The sequence below is a fragment of the Tympanuchus pallidicinctus genome, unplaced genomic scaffold (assembly GCF_026119805.1).
Source record: "Tympanuchus pallidicinctus isolate F22 unplaced genomic scaffold, pur_lepc_1.0 scaffold6, whole genome shotgun sequence".
NCBI classification, from domain to species: domain Eukaryota; kingdom Metazoa; phylum Chordata; class Aves; order Galliformes; family Phasianidae; genus Tympanuchus; species Tympanuchus pallidicinctus.
The window spans coordinates 30,183,459-30,201,494 of NW_026294780.1; the positions used below are offsets into that span (position 1 = coordinate 30,183,459).

General features: G+C 35.3%; 1 protein-coding gene across 16 annotated transcripts in view; it reads left to right on the plus strand.

Annotated features, from left to right (window-relative positions):
* Positions 1–18,036, plus strand: part of MYCBP2 (MYC binding protein 2) — a 210,416-nt gene that overhangs the window by 95,431 nt on the left and 96,949 nt on the right. For all 16 annotated transcript variants that reach the window (XM_052705771.1, XM_052705772.1, XM_052705773.1 and 13 more), the window contains 14 exons: positions 144–235; positions 1,014–1,148; positions 1,234–1,317; positions 3,726–3,822; positions 5,265–5,457; positions 6,059–6,333; positions 7,217–7,438; positions 9,079–9,270; positions 10,410–10,616; positions 11,332–11,463; positions 13,716–13,894; positions 15,005–15,147; positions 15,948–16,048; positions 17,010–17,228. In XM_052705771.1, coding sequence (XP_052561731.1) covers positions 144–235; positions 1,014–1,148; positions 1,234–1,317; positions 3,726–3,822; positions 5,265–5,457; positions 6,059–6,333; positions 7,217–7,438; positions 9,079–9,270; positions 10,410–10,616; positions 11,332–11,463; positions 13,716–13,894; positions 15,005–15,147; positions 15,948–16,048; positions 17,010–17,228 — 2,271 coding nt within the window. The remainder of the gene's footprint in view (positions 1–143; positions 236–1,013; positions 1,149–1,233; positions 1,318–3,725; positions 3,823–5,264; positions 5,458–6,058; positions 6,334–7,216; positions 7,439–9,078; positions 9,271–10,409; positions 10,617–11,331; positions 11,464–13,715; positions 13,895–15,004; positions 15,148–15,947; positions 16,049–17,009; positions 17,229–18,036) is intronic.

Sequence of the window (18,036 nt, forward strand, 5' to 3'; positions counted from 1 at the left end):
AAGGTAGTAGTACGCAGTTTGCAGAATGACAAGAAGTAAGTGGCATATTATTAGCTTTCTAACAGCTGAGACAGATATTTATATATATATACATATATATATATATTTATTTTTTTTTTCTTGTTACTCTACTGTTACTCCAGTTGTTTGAATTGGGTCCAGATGGGGGAGACCATGAGACTGATGGTGACCTTCTTGCTGAAACAGATGTCTTAGCATATGACTGTGCTGCTAGGTAAGATGTTTCTTTACTTACTTTTACCTATTTTATTATTCATTTTTCCCTCAAACACTTTTAAAAATCATTTAAATGTTGGCTGAGATGATCAATTTTATTAACACTTACAGCCTGGAAACTAAAACTTTAACCAACACACTTTTTTTTCTTAATTATAAGTAGCAAAATGTCTCACTGAAATAAAAAGTTGCAACAGCTTTTTTACATACTCATATTAGAAGGATGCAAATGGGTATTTGTATTTAACAACTTATCATTGAACTTTCTGCAGTATAAAATTATTATAACTGAGCGAGACGGGTTGGGGTGCTTCAGCTTATTTGGAAAGAAGAAGTTATTGCTTTAAAGTTTTTATGCTTATGGAATGGGTTGACTTTTGTTTAGCCTGCATTTACATTCCCAGATATGAAAGAATTTATCACTGAAATAATCCATAACTAATTTACTATCTGTAAATAATTCCTAATCCAAGATCCCCTAAATAGACGTCTTAATACTTTCTTAAATGTTCACAAGCAGTATCTGAGAATCTATGCCTAAATTCTTGCCATTTAACAAAAAATTTACATGTAATTTTCTGAAAATGAATTTTAAATTTATAATGAATATGTTAAATTTACTATGTTTTTCAACAAAATACTGTTAAATGTCAAATGGAAGTAGATACCTAAGATTAAAAACTTCTTGATTTTTCTCTTATAAATAGAATATAATTTGTTAAAGATTAATCTATAAACTAATTCAGATACATCTTTTCTTTAAATTTACTTCTTAGAGAGAAATATGCAATGATGTTTGATGAACCAGTACTACTACAAGCTGGCTGGTGGTATGTAGCCTGGGCAAGAGTGTCAGGACCTAGCAGTGACTGTGGATCTCATGGACAGGCCTCTATTACTACAGATGATGGGTATTTTTTTTTCTGTATTTCTTAATTCTGAAGAGAGATCTCATATTACTTGAATGATTGTTTTCTCTGTTTTTTCCTCTTTCAGTGTTGTCTTTCAATTTAAAAGTTCCAAGAAATCAAATAATGGTACAGATGTTAATGCAGGGCAGATCCCACAGTTACTGTACAGGTAATGTTTTGACCTCTATTTAGAACAATTTATCAACATGTTTTGTGAACAGTTGCCTTGTTAAGCATGTTTCATCACATTGTTATTGTGTAAAGTTAAGAGGATAAGTACCTCAAAATTCAGGGGAAACAGTTTCAAAGAAAAGTAGTAAGTCCATTACTATAGCAACATCTGTTCATAGCTTTTCTTCAATTTCTATTTTTTAATATATTTTTTTAATTTTTATATATTGTGTTCTGAGACTTTGATTAGGAAACAAATGGCTTTAATGAAATCTCGTAGTTCTTTAGAGCCTCATTTCATCTAACATTCTTTTTTTTTTTTTTTTCTAATTGGAAAGTATTTCACTTAGTAGGATTAATTTTAGAGTGGAATACTGTTAAAAAGTTGTCACGGAGTTGACCAGATCAATCTATGTCCGTGACAGGGGCGACAGGCCTCTGCCCTCCCCCCCCACCCCAGTCCCACAAAAATGAGAAAGAAGGAAGGGAGGAAAAGAGCAGCGGCAACAATCTATGGAGGAAAACTTATTTTACTATAATATTGGAATACAAGATAACACAATATATACAATTTAATTGAAATTGAGATTAATAAATCAGACAAGATGAGATAGAGAGAGTTCCTGGGACCGATTCAAACCTGAAAAGCTTAGAACGGCTAGGAAAGCACCTGCCAGCACCCACTGCAAGGCAGCAAGAGAGCGCCCCCCCCACCCAGAAGGGCCAGATCTCGTGACTGCTGTAATGTACAGGGATAGGTACCTGGGATTGGGCATTAACACTTTAATACCCCGTACACTACATGATGTTTTGATGTGAAACCCAAAATAAAAACAAACAAAAAAACCCCATAGAACCATGACAACAATTTTTTACATGCACTACTTCCATGAAACAGAAAAGCAAAAATTAGCAATGCTTTACTCTTAGTTTCCATAAATTTATTCTTCTGGTGATGAGTATTATATAAGCTGGATTTAAAATGCAAGAACTCTTTCACTGTATTAATTTATCTTTCAAATTTCCTCAAATGTGATGTGATACAAATATGAATGTATATATCCTTATACATTTAAAGTCATAGGACCATAAACATATACAGTTCTCTTGCTGTGTCTTTTTTCACTGTGTCCTTTTCAAGGCTCCCTATCAGAGCAGTTCACTTTTCCAAATGAATGCTCTATATCAGTCAGTGCCTCTCTTTCCAAAGGAATGTTTCTTTTTGACTAATGCACATAAAGCCCTTGCACAAACTATTAATCAGTTGGTTAATTTCTATGAGAGACAGCTATAACGAAAGACAGGCAAATTTTGAGCCCTCTGAGGGAAGGCCATGGCTGAAGAGTTACAAGTGGCATGAGAGGATTGGTACTGCATTAACATGTGCTGCCTTTATTGTTTTAGTGATTCCAAACAAGATCCTGTACACTTCAGAATTAAAAATAAATTCAATTCAGGGATTCTATAATATCCAGAGAGAAAAAACTTTCTTATTAAAAATGAGAGTTTTTTAGATGTTTGTACTTCTTTGCTGCCTCTTTGTTCTTTGGTTTTGAAGAATCTAAGAGCAGCTTGTGTTAAAATGAACCTCAAAGATATCTCTAGTTCCAACATTCATGTTGTGGGCAGAATTGCCAGTCACTAAATCATGCACTAGATTAGACTGCCCAGGGCCCCATTCAATGTGGCCTTGAATATCTTCAGGGAAGGAGCATCCACAACTTCTCTGGGCAGCCTGTGCCAGTGCCTCACCACACTCTCGGTGAAAAATTTCCCTGACACCTAATTTAAATCTTCCCTCTTTCAGTTTAGAATCATACTGCATTGTGCTATTACTATCTAATCACATAAAAAGTTGATTTCCCTCCTGAAGAAAAAAGTATATTTAATTCCCTCCCTATGGTATATAAAGTCTTTCTAGATTGCAGTTTGAGCTAAGTTGGAGGGATAAAATATGCACAAATTTCCATCTGCTTTCAGGAGATGTGAACTGATATTTCGCTCCACAAATACTCATAGACAAAGTTTTGAGTTTAATTCTTAGTGCCTGTTATGCATAGATGTCTCAACATAAAAATGAATATGCAGCCTACACATACTAAAACCTAGCATGCTGTGAGAAATGGCATTTCTGGTTCTAAAAATGTTGTCTGAAGAAGTACAATATATAATTTCATACATTTCACACGGGTCTTCAACTTCATTCTCAGTTGTCACAGTTTTCCTAGTTGAACCGATAGTTGATTTTTTTGTTCTAAAAGGGTGAAGGTCTAGAGGAGATTACACTGAAATTGAACATTTGTAGATAATTCTTTTAAACTTCTCTTCCATTATTATTCTACTTCATAAATACAAAGAACAAAGCTTGGTGCAGAATTCAGGTCAATTTGCAAATTGTTCTTCCAGGCTACCAACAAGCGATGGCAGTGCATCCAAAGGAAAACAGCAAACCAGTGAACCTGTTCATATTTTAAAGAGATCTTTTGCCAGAACTGTTTCAGTGGTGAGTATTATCAAAAATCCTCTGTTTCCTGCGTTTCAACTCATACTTAACAAAACTGAAAGTGTACATGTGGAAGTAATTTATGATTTTTTTTCTGTTTACTTATCATGACAGATATGGATACAGAAATATAAAGAACTTCAGTGTTTTATTTTTGTTCAATTGTTGATTTGCTTTTATTTTTTCTGAAGATTTCACACTTAAAGTTAAGCCTAAGCTAAGATAGGCATTGACTGATCTGCAATGATTCAGTGCAGATTAAACAAGTAAAATTTAATTCAGAGCAACAGAACAAGAGGAAATGGCTTTAAACTGGAAGAGGGTATATTTAGACTAGATATTAGAAAGAAATTCTTCACTGTGAGGGTGATGAAACACTGGAACAGGTTGCTCAGTGAGGCTGCGAATGCCCCATCCCTGTGGAAGCATTCAAGGCTGGGCTAGATGGAACTTTGAGCAACCTGGTCTAGAGGGAGGTGTCCCTATCTCTAGCAGAAGAGTTGGAAGTAGACGATCTCAAAGGTCCTTTCCAACCCAAACCATTCTATGATTACGAAACTATGATTATGAAATATTCTCTGCTTCCTCTGGCTTCTTGTTCTCAAGTAGATTTTATGTCTTGTATGGTAGATGTTTGTAGTCACAAACCTGGATAAAGATAATTTTTGCTTTTCATCTTATTATCGTAGAATCATAGAATCACAAGGTCGGAAAGGACCTGTAGGATCACCTAGTCCAACCGTCTTCTCATTACCACTGCTACCACAAACTAAACCATATCTCATAGCTCCTCATTGAACAGCTGCCTCTTGAACACTGCTAGTGCCAGGGACGGCGACTCTAACACCTGCCTGGGCAGGCCACTCCAGTGCCCAACACTCTCTGAGAGAAAAAGTTTTTTCTTATGTCTAATCTTAAACTCTTCTTGTACAGCTTGCAGCCATTTCCTCGGGTCCTGTTTGTTCTCTGGGAGAAGAGGCCAAATCCCTCCTCATCACAGCCTCCCTTCAGGAAGTTGTAGAGTGCAATGAGGTCTCCTCTGAGCCTCCTCTTCTCCAGACTAAACATTCCAAGCTCCCTCAGCCACTCCTCATAAGACCTGCGCTCCAGACCCCTCACCAGTTTCGTTGCCCTTCTCTGGACACGTTCCAGGACCTCAATGTCTTTTTTATAGTGACGGATCCAAAACTGAACACAGTACTTGAGGTGCAGCCTCACCAGTGCTGAGTACAGGGGGATGATCACCTCCCTGCTCCTGCTGGCCACACTATTTCTAATGCAGGCCAGGATTCCATTAGCCCTCTTGGCCACCTGGGCACACTGTTGGCTTATGTTCAGCATAATGTCAGCTCATGTTCATTGTGCTGCAGAAAGTTTACTTCTTGTTGTTTTCTTTTCTTTTTAATACAAAACCTGTCTTCCTTCCATATCCTTTAAAATAGGAATGCTTTGAGTCTTTATTGAGCATTCTTCACTGGAGCTGGACAACGCTGGTGCTAGGAGTTGAAGAACTTCGTGGACTGAAAGGATTCCAATATACTGCTACTCTTTTGGATCTAGAAAGGTTGCGTTTTGTGGGTACTTGCTGTCTGAGGTTACTGAGGGTCTATACCTGTGAAATATATCCAATATCAGGTATTCTCTTAGTTCACTTGTTTCTTATTTATTAGCAAGCAATAATGCATGGGGCACTGAAAAATTGATCAAAGTATTCTTGTAGAGTGTGCTGTAGGATGAAATTGCTTGTACAGATATCTTTATTGGAGCAATTAAGAGGTTTGCAGTCAGAAATGGAGTATTTGCAATTAACTGCTTAACAATTGCCTGTCACCGTATGTTTGCATTGAAACTCATGTGTATTTCCATTTTTGGTTACAATTGATAGGATCTTTTAGTCTATTTTGTTTCTTATTTTTTTGCATTTCTCTGCATAGTAGCTGCTTTGGTAATGAATACAATTTAAATTTTAAATGTTTTTCATGCCTGTAGTTTAGCAGTACATATGTTTAAATGCAGCATGTATTATGAAAAACTGGAAAATTGGAAGTTTCTGATGTTCCAATTTCTTTGATATATGTTAACACCCTTTGCTGTTTTACTTTGTGAAATTAACTTCTCTAAATACAGATTGATCAGTGTTGCTAATTTCTAGCTATATTACTTGCTTGTACAATATGCATTTTATATGAAACTGGTTCATTTGCTGTACATTAATACTCTTCTTTTTGTAACCTAGCAACAGCTAAGGCAGTTGTAGAAGAAACCAGTAAACTGGCAGATTGCATTGGAAAAACTAGGACTTTGCTGAGAAAAATTCTATCTGAAGGAGTTGATCATTGCATGGTCAAGTTGGACAATGATCCTCAAGGATATCTCAGTCAGCCCTTGAGTCTTTTAGAAGCTGTTCTTCAAGAATGCCATAATACTTTTACAGCTTGCTTTCATTCATTTTATCCAACGCCATCTCTCCAGTGGGCATGTCTTTGTGACTTGCTGAATTGTTTGGACCAGGTATTTTAAAATGTCACAAGTGAATATTACAACTTAGATTGCTCTTACGCTCAAAGAATCTAAGCACCATTTAAATTCATTATTCATTTTGTGTGTTTATCCTGAATTGCAGTTTGAATTCTGCTATGGTTAAAAAAAAAAAGAAAAAAAAAAAAAAAAAGAAGATGATTACAGATTTAGCAAATAGAAACTTATGTCTCCTTTACAAAAAGATTTTTTCTCTGGGACGGTGAAGAAAATCTACTGTAGCTATTAGCAGCTGCTTTTTCAGTGTGTAGTCCACACTTACTGTATGATTTCTGTTGCTGCACATTGCTTAAAAGCATATTTATGATATTTTTATACAATTTTATCAGTAATAATTGAATAATTTCTTAAATAATTTCTCATTATTAAATTTTGCAACTGTGCTCTCATCCAGCATAGTGGATGAGATACTAGCAGCATTATCCTATGTGCAGGGTTTTCTGACTGTCTTGCTAATTACAAACAATCATCCTATGTCTAAGCATTCTAGTTGTTTGTTTGCATAGATTGCAACGATATCTAAATAGTTTGTTTCTTGGCTTGAAAATCCATTTATTGTATTAAAATTCAAGAGGGAAGAACCAGTTCTTTAACATATTAAGTCTAATTAGGTTTTGATTCATTATAAGAAGACTTTGAGGGGTCTCTTAATTTCAGAAGTAGTTTTCATGGGTTTATTATTTTAATACATGGTAGACAATGAATTTTGATTATTCCAATATGAAAGATCTAAATGAAAGTTCATTAGGAGAAGTTAATATAAAATTTGCAGGATAAATTCCTTTCAAAAGTTGTTTTTCCTCACTAACTTTGAATACCTCAGTACCTTTCTAATTACTTCTTTTTATGCTTTTAGGATATCCAGGAAGCAAATTTCAAAACCTCCAGTAGTCGGCTTCTTGCTGCTGTTATGTCTGCTCTCTGCCACACGTCAGTAAAACTGACCTCTATCTTTCCAATTGCTTATGATGGAGAAGCATTGCTGCGATCAGTGGTCAAACAAGTCAGCACTGAGAATGACTCTGCTCTGGCCCATCGTTTCCCCCTTTTAGTTTCACATATGGAAAAACTGAGTCAGGTCAGGATATACTTTAAAAATCTCAAAATGTGTTTACTTTGCAACAAAGAAAAGTTATGTATATTCAAATTTTGACTAAATAAGGATGAAACTGTATTTGCCTAAGTGCTTCCTTTTTAAAAAAAATTGTTTTCAAGAGTTCTCAGTATTCTAGTGAATTTTTATCTTTTGATCTGAAATACTTCATACAATTTTTTCTTGTTTCAGAAAAAGATGTTTCTTGTTTATTTTTGAATGTTAATCTAGGGGAAATATAGTTCAGAATTGTCTTCTATTGGACAGTCTATCCTGCAATAGTTTCTCAGCTTTTGCACATGGTCACAGGAGTAAGTGTGCAGATAGATTCAGTGCTTTGAGGAAGAATAAGAGGACACATCTTTGACAAGAAAAAGTCATGTCTCAAAAACTGTAATCTTCAAATGAGTCAGTGAGCAGTTCAGACAAGGAAAGTCCAGTTCATATAGTTTTCAACATTATCCTGATAAAAAGATATTGAACACTGTTTTTTTGCAGTTGTAGTATCTTCTATTTCAGAAAAGATATACAGGAATATAATGGGTAAAGATGAAAAAGATCTGGGACTGCTTGATAATAATATTCTATTTAGAAGACAAGAACAATTGAGGTCTTAGAAAACTGTGACTAATACATGAAAGGTAAATAAAAGTTGAGTTTGCTAATAACAAAACTGTGGAGCAAATAAAGACTTTAGCTAAATGTAAGTTCAAAACAGAGCTGTTTTTCTGAGACCATGTTTCTCACATGTAACATCTCTCTGCAGACCATTTTTGTGCTTAGTATTTTCATGGACATAGACAGCAGCTGCATAAGTTAATGAAAAAAATATCTATCCCAAACTGTTGAATGCTAAGATAGTATTTTCATCTCAGATACAAATCTTTCTTAACATCTAAAGATCAAGCATTCTGTGTGGCTATCATGATGTGCTTGTTGACTTCCCTGTGCATACAGTGTTGAGTATTCATGGGAGATAAAACAGTGAGAAAGACAAACCTTTGTTTCCAATCAGTAGAGCTAGCTTTATTTTTCCTTATTGGGAATGACTTTCATGGTAAACTGTTCTGAAAAAAAGTGGATATCACTGTTAGGTAGAAGAGATAGTAGGTACCTAAGCTTAGATTTATTTTACGTTACTAGTTCAGGACGGAAAACCAGTTTTTATTAGCTTCTTGTCCTTGGCTTTGTCTTTGTTTGCACAGAAATTCTCTTCACTAACAACAAAGCCGAAAACCTTCTGAGTTTCTTTTTAGACAGTGGAGAAATGATGGTGTGAAGACCTCAGTAGGTAGCTGTAATCTATTTAATGCTTAAACTCCATATGTCAGCGAGGGCTGTAAGAAATACTACCTCCTGATAGGACACCTAGGTATTTTTTCCTAAATACTAAACAGTGTGAATGCCAGTTCATTCTGGAAATTAAGAATATCTAGTTGTTTTTTTTTTTGTTTTTTTTTTTAAAGAGTATATGCTGTGATAGCCTTGAGAATATTTAGATTTTTTTTTTACCCACAAGACATTTGTTTTTCTTAATGTCACTCAATCTTCAATTACCTAATGTTTGTAATATACAAAAAGCAAATTTTGAAAGAATAAACAATATTTTTGCCTTCATCGTGCAGAGTGAAGAAAATGTTTCAGGGATGACAAGCTTTCGGGAAGTGCTGGAAAAGATGTTGGTCATTGTTGTTTTACCAGTCCGCAACACCCTAAGGCGAGAAAATGAACTTTTCTCTTCACATCTGGTTTCTAATACTTGTGGGTTGCTTGCTAGTATTGTGAGTGAGCTTACAGCATCAGCATTAGGATCTGAGGTAAAGTTTCTTAAGATCATTCCTAGAAGTCGTTGAACAGATGTATTATGAAAGTCGTACAGACTGTGACAATAGTTCTATCAATGTACATATCTTTCAGAGATATTGGAGTTGTTCTCAGTAGCTTTCAGACATCAAAGTTTTTTGAAAGCATATATATTCACTGTTAGTTGAATACTGTTGAAAAGTAGCTACTTCATTATGGCTGAAGAGTACTGTAATTTTTTTAATTTTTTTTTTTTTACAAAGTGAGTATTTTTCTTTTTTGCATGCACACCAATGCGAGCACACACTCAAAAGATATTGTTTTAGAGCTCATTGGAGGCAGTGCCACATCTCAGAGTGTTTTTCTACCTCTCATTTTTTCATAGGGTCCTCTATGTGCACTGCCTGCTTTTGACTGCAGGTCAGAATTTGCTTTTTGGGTTGTGTAACTTTCTCTTGTATACACTTGATCCTCTTTAATATTATTGTCCTTTACATATTCAATATTAAATAATAATTTTTTCAAATTCCTGCATGTGTGTGTTCTTTCACTAGACTGTCTCCAGCTAATTTGTTTTGTATTGGAAAATTGAGAATGGTAATGAGTCTAAATTTTTAAAATCTAGAGATGCTTATGTATGAAGCTATCATATTGTCAAATGATAGGAATTTATTCAGTTTTGTTAAACTCACATACCAGTTTATGTACTATCAGCAATTTTTTTTTTCCACAGAATGTACATAATTTTGATAGCATTGATTAAATATGTTTTTATTATTATGTAAGATTTGTTTCTTTACTCTCTTGGTCTTGACCATATCTAAGGCAGAAGTATGCAACTGTTCTTCTTGGAGCATGGCTAAATTTTTATGTTTTTTGATGATTCATATTATATATGTTAAAATATGTGAAAAATTTAGAAATAAGATTTCTAGTTCTCTCTCACTATTTCATAATTACCAGAAAATGTATTACTTTTTGAGATAATATTAAAAAGAAGCTGATATGTGGCATCTTTTATGTCTTTATGTCTGAGTTGGTTTGAAATTTATCCAGTTGAAAATCTGAAATTTTAATTCACTTCACTTTTTTTTTCTTAAGTTGTCTTGTATTTAGCAGTTAACTTTTCCTGCTTTTATTTAATTTTTTATAGGTTGATGGACTGAACTCTCTTCATTCTGTCAAATCCACTCCAAACAGATTCACTAAAACAAGTCAGGGAAGAAGCTGGAATACTGGGAATGGATCTCCTGATGCAATATGTTTCTCAGTGGACAAAGCTGGTGTCGTTGTAGTAGGATTTTCTGTTTACGGTGGAGGGGGAATTCATGAATATGAGCTGGAAGTATTAGTTGATGATGTAAGTACTGCATTTGAAAAAAAAAATTGGAGAAAATATTTTTCCATAATGTATTACACAATGAAATATTGTAACATGCTAATGCAGTCTAAGCTACCAGTGCATCTGTAAGGTTTTTTGCTTAGGTTGTGGTAGTGATTTTTGTGGTGTTTCAAGCTACATACAACATCCAGTAGGTTCCTTAAGTCAATTATGACCTTGACATCTTAATTACAGATAATGTTTGTATTAGGCTTTTCACTTCTAAATGTATGTTAGAAACAGGTATCTCTCCATGTACTGCTAAAGAAAATAAGAAAAAAAAGTACTCCAATAATTAGAAATATAAAATAATAGTCTGCCAGTGTAGACAGACTGAAGACATCTGTTGTGCTTTTAAAATACCCACCTATAACATACATACTTTGTATTCTTGTGATGAAGACACACTTCTGTTCTTTTAAACTCAGTTGTCCATTTTAAGTGACTGTTCTAATCTCTTTCGAAGGACAAGCATAGGTTACTATGAAAGATTTTCTGTCTGCTCAGTAATTTCCTTGTTAACTGAAAAGCTTCACAATTGACTCTAAACAATTATTTTTTTTAATTTATAATCATTTGTGTAACAAATTTTGCAAGAAAGCATTTTATATTTGCATAGTTGAAGACATATTTGCATATGTGCTATGTATTTATAATGTAAACATACTAAAATGACATTATTTCTTTGATTCAGAGTGATCATACTGGAGATTCAACTCATTCTCATAGATGGACATCATTAGAGTTGGTTAAAGGAACTTACACCACAGACGATTCTCCCAGTGACATAGCTGAAATTAGACTTGACAAAGTTGTGCCACTGAAGGTAAATAAAAGAAGTACATGTCTGTAGGTTTCTTGTAAAACAACTCTCATGACTTGCAGAAAACAAAAACTAGAATGTTCAGTGTAATTTTTTTTTTTACACATTTGCAATTGATCTTGATATCTTTGCTTTATGAATTGTCAGTTTTGCACTGAAAAGTGCAAATCGTAAAAGCAAAAAGAAATTACCTTCCACTAGAATAGATTAGTCAAAGCCCCAACTAACCTTGCCTTTGAACACTTCCAGGGATGAGGCATTCACAGCTTCTCTGGGGAACCTGTTCCAGAGCCTCACAACCTTCACAGTAAAGAATTTCTTCTTTAGAGAGTAGATTTAGATTAGATCTTTAAATTTAAAGCCATTACCCCTGTCATTACATTCCTTCACAGAGTTCTTCTCCATCTTTCCTGGAGGTCACCTTTAGGTACTGGAAAGCTGCTGTAAGGTCTTCCTAGAGCCTTCTTTTCTCCAGGCTGAACAACTTCAACTCAATCAGCCTGTCTTCATAAGAGGGTCCTCTGGACTAGCTCCAATGGATCCAGCAGATCCATCCTTTTTTGTTGGTGTGGCTTCAGACCTGGGAACTCCAGGTGGGACCTCATGAATGCGAAGCAGAGGGGGAGAATGACTTGGGTTGGAATCGTCTCCCTCGACTTGCTGGCCTCGTTTCTTTTGTTGCAGCCTAAGAAGTGATTGGCTTTCTAGGCTGCAAGCACACAGTGCTGGCTCATATTGTTTTACATTAACCAGCACCCCAAAGTCCTTTTCCTCTGCACTGCTCTCAATCCATTCTCTGCCCAGCCTGTATTTGTGCTTGGGGTTACCCTGACCCATTTGCAGGACCTTGCACCTGTACTTGTTGAACTTCATCTGGGTCACAGGTGGCAAAGTCTCAAGCCTGTCTAGGTCCCTCTGTTGGGCATACCATCCTTCCGGTGTGTTGACAGCATTATGCAGCTTGGTATTGCTCACAGCCTTGCTGAGAGTGCACTCAATCCTATTGTCTACATCACTAACAAAGATGTTAAGTAGTCCTGGTCCTAGTACCAAAGTAATACTTTACTGAGTTTTATTCCGCACTTTGGGAGCATGAAGCACCTTTGACTTCTGTTTTTTTTTTTTTGGTCAGTTACTAATGAAAAATAATAACTATACCAGAATCACAGAATCATAAAAAGGCCTGGGTTGGAAATAACCACAATGATCATCAAGTTTCAACCCCCCTGCTATGTGCAGGGTTGCCAATCACTAGACCAGGCTGCCCACAGCCACATCCAGCCTGGCCTTGAATGCATCTTGGGATGGGGCATCCACAACCTCCTTGGACAACCTGTTCCAGTGCATCACCATCCTCTTGAGTGGGAAAACTTCCTCCTAATATCTAACCTAAACTTCCCCTGACTCAGTTTAAAATCTTTCCCCCTTGTCCTATCTCTATCCACTCTCATAAACAGCCATTCCCCCTCCTGCGGAGCATATAAACGCTTCCTTCAAGTACTAGAAGGCTACAATGAGGTCTCCCTGAAGCCTTCTCTTCTCCAAGCTAAACAAGCCCAGTTCCCTCAACCACTTCTCATAGGAGAGGTCTCCAGGCCCCTGATCATTAGTGACCCTCCTGTGGACCCGCTCCAAGAGCTCCATGTCCTTCCTGTAGTGGGGGCCCCAGGCCTGGATGCAGTACTCCAGATGGGGCCTCACAAGAGCTGAGCAGAGGGGGACAATCACCTCCTTCTCCCTGCTGGCCACCCTTTTTTTAATGCAACCCAGAACACAGTTGGCCTTCTGAACTACAAGCTTACAGTGCTGGCGCATGTCCAGCTTCTCGCCCACCTGGACTCCCAAGTCCTTCTCCACAGGGCTGCTCTCAAGGAGATCTTCCCCCAGTTTGTATAAATATCTGGGATTGCCCCGACCCAAGTGCAGCACCGTGCACTTGGCCTTATTGAACCTCATTATGTTTTCATGGGCCGTTTTCTCCAGCCTGTTCAGGTCCCATGGGGCTGGATGATATCCTTCCTAGGGTTCTGAAAGAGATAGCTGATGTGGTTGCCAAGCTAATTCCCATCATATTTGAAAACTCATGGCTGCTGAAGTCTCTGGTGACTGGAAAATGGGAAACATTACTCCAATTTTAAGAAAGGGAGAAAGGAAGACCCGGAGAACTGCAGGATAATAAAACACTCATAAAACTGTGAAGCCTAACTTATGTACTTGTTTTATATTGTTTATTATTTTTGCCTCTTCTTTTTAAGGAAAATGTGAAATATGCAGTTCGTTTAAGGAATTACGGAAGCCGAACTGCTAATGGAGATGGAGGAATGACCACAGTTCAGTGTCCTGATGGTGTAACATTTACTTTTAGTACGTGTAGTCTGAGCAGTAATGGCACAAACCAGACACGGGGACAAATACCACAGATTCTGTATTACAGGTTTGTGTGTTACCATGATCTATTTCTAAGAAAAGTTAATGAGAACAGTCATGCTGCTATACAGTTGTGTTTTTTTTAAAGAGATATAACAGAAATAAATGCATCTGGACTGTGTGTGTTAATTCTTTAGCAGAATTAACATGTTCTTTCAGTGTAAATCTTTGGATTTAACATGTTTCTTATTAGGACAGAAGTGTGTTGGAAGGATTCATTGGAAATATTCAATTGCATCCAGTGTCAGTGACTAATAAATATAAATTAAAAAGCTGTGAGACTGACAGCAAAATTACAGTTCTAGGAGGCAGTGAAAAAAAACCACCTTTCTGTAGGAGTGTTTTCTTGAAGTCATAGAGAAGTTTCTGTGCTGTGTTTCATTTGGTTTTACTTTGAACTATTCCATGTAAAGTCAAGTCATTGAGCATGCAGAGCTGTTAGTTCTGGAATCTTAATGTTCTGTATTACTGTTCGGGAGATCAAAACTTTCTAAACATAAGAAATCCAGTAGAATGGGAAATTGACCTCTTGACAGTGATTTCAGTTGTCTACGCAAAAACTGAATCACTGTCATCTTAAAGACTTGAATTGGTTTGTAGTCATGATTGGGCTGCTTTGAAAGTGTAAATCAAAATAGACATTTTTAATGTCTTAGGAAAATTATACTTCATTAGAAGAAGCTAGTTTGACAGAGTAGATTTTAAAGAGAAAACTATTTGTTGAGGATAAGCCTTACACTGCATTTCAAAAGCAAAATTAATCTATAGAATGGGGAGTGAGAATCTTTTTCACAGTTAAAGCACATAAATATTAATTGAAAGAGTTTTACTAGTTCCTATGAAGTGTTTAGGAATACATTTCTAAGATTTGAAAGACATACAGTCAAAGCAGACATTTAAGAAACATGCTTTTATTTACTGTCAGATAAAAATAAAACAGTAGCAAAGGGCAAATACTGTGGTGCTGTTTCCAAGGTATCCTTGGTGGTTGACTTGTGTTGTTTCTTTTATTATTTTATCATAAATTAATTGTTTTGATTATTCTGTTCCAAAAATAAGCCAGATGTCTTTGAGGTAATTTTCTATTTTATGAACTTACTTTTAATCTTCCATCCAGGAGTGAGTATGACGGAGATCTGCAATCACAGCTTTTGAATAAAGCTAATGAAGAAGACAAAAATTGTAGCAGGGCTCTTTCTGTTGTGAGTGCTGTTGTACGAGCAGCCAAAGACCTGTTGCACAGGGCTCTTGCTGTGGATGGTAAGATTTTTGATAATTGACTTCTAAAACTGACTTTTCAAATCTTCTTTCTTTGTTAGAGGCATTTGGGAGTAGAAAATTGGTGACAAAGCAATTGTGATATGTCTCTTCTGTCTTCAGACTATTTTTCTAAAATGTCACAGCTATACATATTGAACTGGGGATAATGAACTGGAAGTAAATTTGTAAGTCTTTGAGTTGCACTTGAGCTGTCATAGGCATATACTTCATATAAACTTGTTCATCACTTTAGCAAACATATTAAAGCTAGTAAGATTGTGCATTGGGTCACTTCCAAATTTTATTGCATGTTTTGCACACTGATAGTAGCAGGAAAACTGATAAATGTAATGCATTTATAAGCTTAAATATCTGTTTTTGAGAAATTGAGGCATTAGTCTTAAAATTTAATGCTTTCAAGCTGTATCAAAGGAATCCATAGTATTTAAGTACTGTTACAGAAATTGATTTTGAGTGCTGGGAGGGACATGTTTCACTAGGTTTTATAGCATAGAAACACAGTTACACAAAATGGCAAAGAATCAATAAAATTGTATTATAAAACAAGGAAATTTTTTAATACAGAACTGTATGTAATGACATGCTTATCTCAGGTGAACTCTGCACATTTGTAATTTGATTTTGAATTATGGTGCCTAATGAAAGTAGCTTATAGTAAAAACTAATGTAGAAGCTAGAAGATTAATAAGAAGCAAACAAGAAAAATAAGATGTGCTTTCAACCATGATACAGTTATTATTATAAAGAATATTACTTGTGTTGTAATTATCTTTCTTTAGCTGAAGACATTCCAGAACTACTCAGCTCTTCCAGTCTGTTCTCAATGCTGCTTCCCCTCATAATAGCTTACATAGGACCAGTTGCAGCAGCAATCCCCAAGGTATGCTTCTCAAAAGAAATTAGAGAAAAAAGTTAAGAATGTTATGTAAGAAAAAGGTTTACTCTGAAAAATCTTTACATGATTTTTTTTTATGATTTTATGAATTAGTGTTTTATGTTTGGCCACTTGACTCATCAGGAAATTTTCAAGAGACAGGAATTTACGTTGAAGTCATCATAAAAGAACAACAACAAAAACCAAAAAACACAAACCTTAAGGAAGTAAATTAAAAAATACAGCTTTGACAGTAGGAAAAGACAAAGTTAGAAGGATCTAGATTTATTACTTATTGTTGAATATTGATGGAATAAACTTTTTAAATATTATATAAATTCAGATTTTACAATGAATAACCAAAGCAGTGGTAGCTATTTATTAAACAAAGTTTGTTTATATCAAATTTACAGATGGGAAGACGTAACCTATGAATAAAAATACTTTTCATGCCTTCAAGCAAAGCATGATTAAATGTGTCTGAAAATTTTGAAAATTATCGTTGAATTTACAAATGTCACTAATTTCCTAGCTATTAGACAGTATTATCTTGTATGTATATTAAAAATGTTTAATATTGGAAAAATAACAGTTTTCTTGGAAAATAAACTATGACGGGAGTATGACTTTTAGACAGTGTTTCTTTTCTGTCAACTAATAATTGTTCATTCATGTTACAACTTTCCAGTGCTGGAGAAGGTGTTTTAATGTACATATCTCACAGCTGCAAATACAGATTCTTATTCTGTTTTTTTATAAGTCTCTTATTTGAGATGAACTGAGTGTGCTTTTTCTGCAAGGATTATGTAGATGCAAAGTTGGAAAATGTGACAGAATGAATTGTGATAGTGATTTATTGAGAATATCCAAAACAGCCATTCTACAATGGTTGCAAGAAATGCACGTTTGTGGTTTTTTTTCACGCAGTCATAAATAATAATTTAGTGTATTTGGCATTATGTTACAGGTTGCTGTAGAGGTCTTTGGTCTAGTACAACAATTACTTCCTTCTGTGGCAGTTCTGAATCAGAAATATGCTCCTCCAGCTTTTAACCCCAATCAGTCTACAGACAGCACTACAGGAAACCAGCCAGAGCAAGGGCTTTCAGCTTGTACTACCTCTAATCACTATGCTGTTGTGGAAAGTGAACATCCCTATAAACCTGCCTGTGTTACACACTACAAGGTAAACACTAGATCTTAAATTTAAATTTTTTATTTCTTAATGTTTTTTTTACATCATTTTCATTTAGAATGCTGGATGAGAATTCATATTGTCTAATATAGGAAACTGTTTTGTATGTATTATGAAATGTACTGTTTTCTGAAGAACGTTCTGTTTCTTTACTAAGTATAAAGGGACCATGTAAATTTAACCTTCGATTCAGGTTTCTGACTGAAAGCACCTAAATTTGCTCATTCTTAGATTTTCCTTCTGTCATACACAGTTTATTTGCTCTAGTTGTATAGACTGCAGAATTTGGAATTCTTTATCTAACAGATATTATCTAATCATGTCTCAGACATTCTTATCTAACACTGAAGCTATGCTTTGTGAAAACGGTTAGCATCAGTTCTGGTTAAATTCATATATATCTGTAACATAGGGATCCTTACGTTGCTATTTTGGTCTGCCATTTAAATTCTTCACAAATTACATTCACTTGAATTATGGTTTCTCTTGGTCTCTGATGTTCTCTTGTGTTGAGTCACTATAAGTGGAATTCAGTCTACCTTACATAAGTAACTTGATTAAACTAGATTTTCAGAATGTCAGTTGAGAGGGAATGATTTTATTTGTCTGAGTAAAGGGCAGAGACATAAATTACCTGTCTGAAAAATAAATCCTCTGTTTTGTTTCCAGAACTAGTGAGTTCTGTAGTGACATTGATTTCAAAACAGTAAATCCAAGAATCCAAGATAACTAGTTATCTGATACTCCTGAAGTGATGATTCTTATTTATGATGATTCTTATTCTTTTAAGTTTATGGAG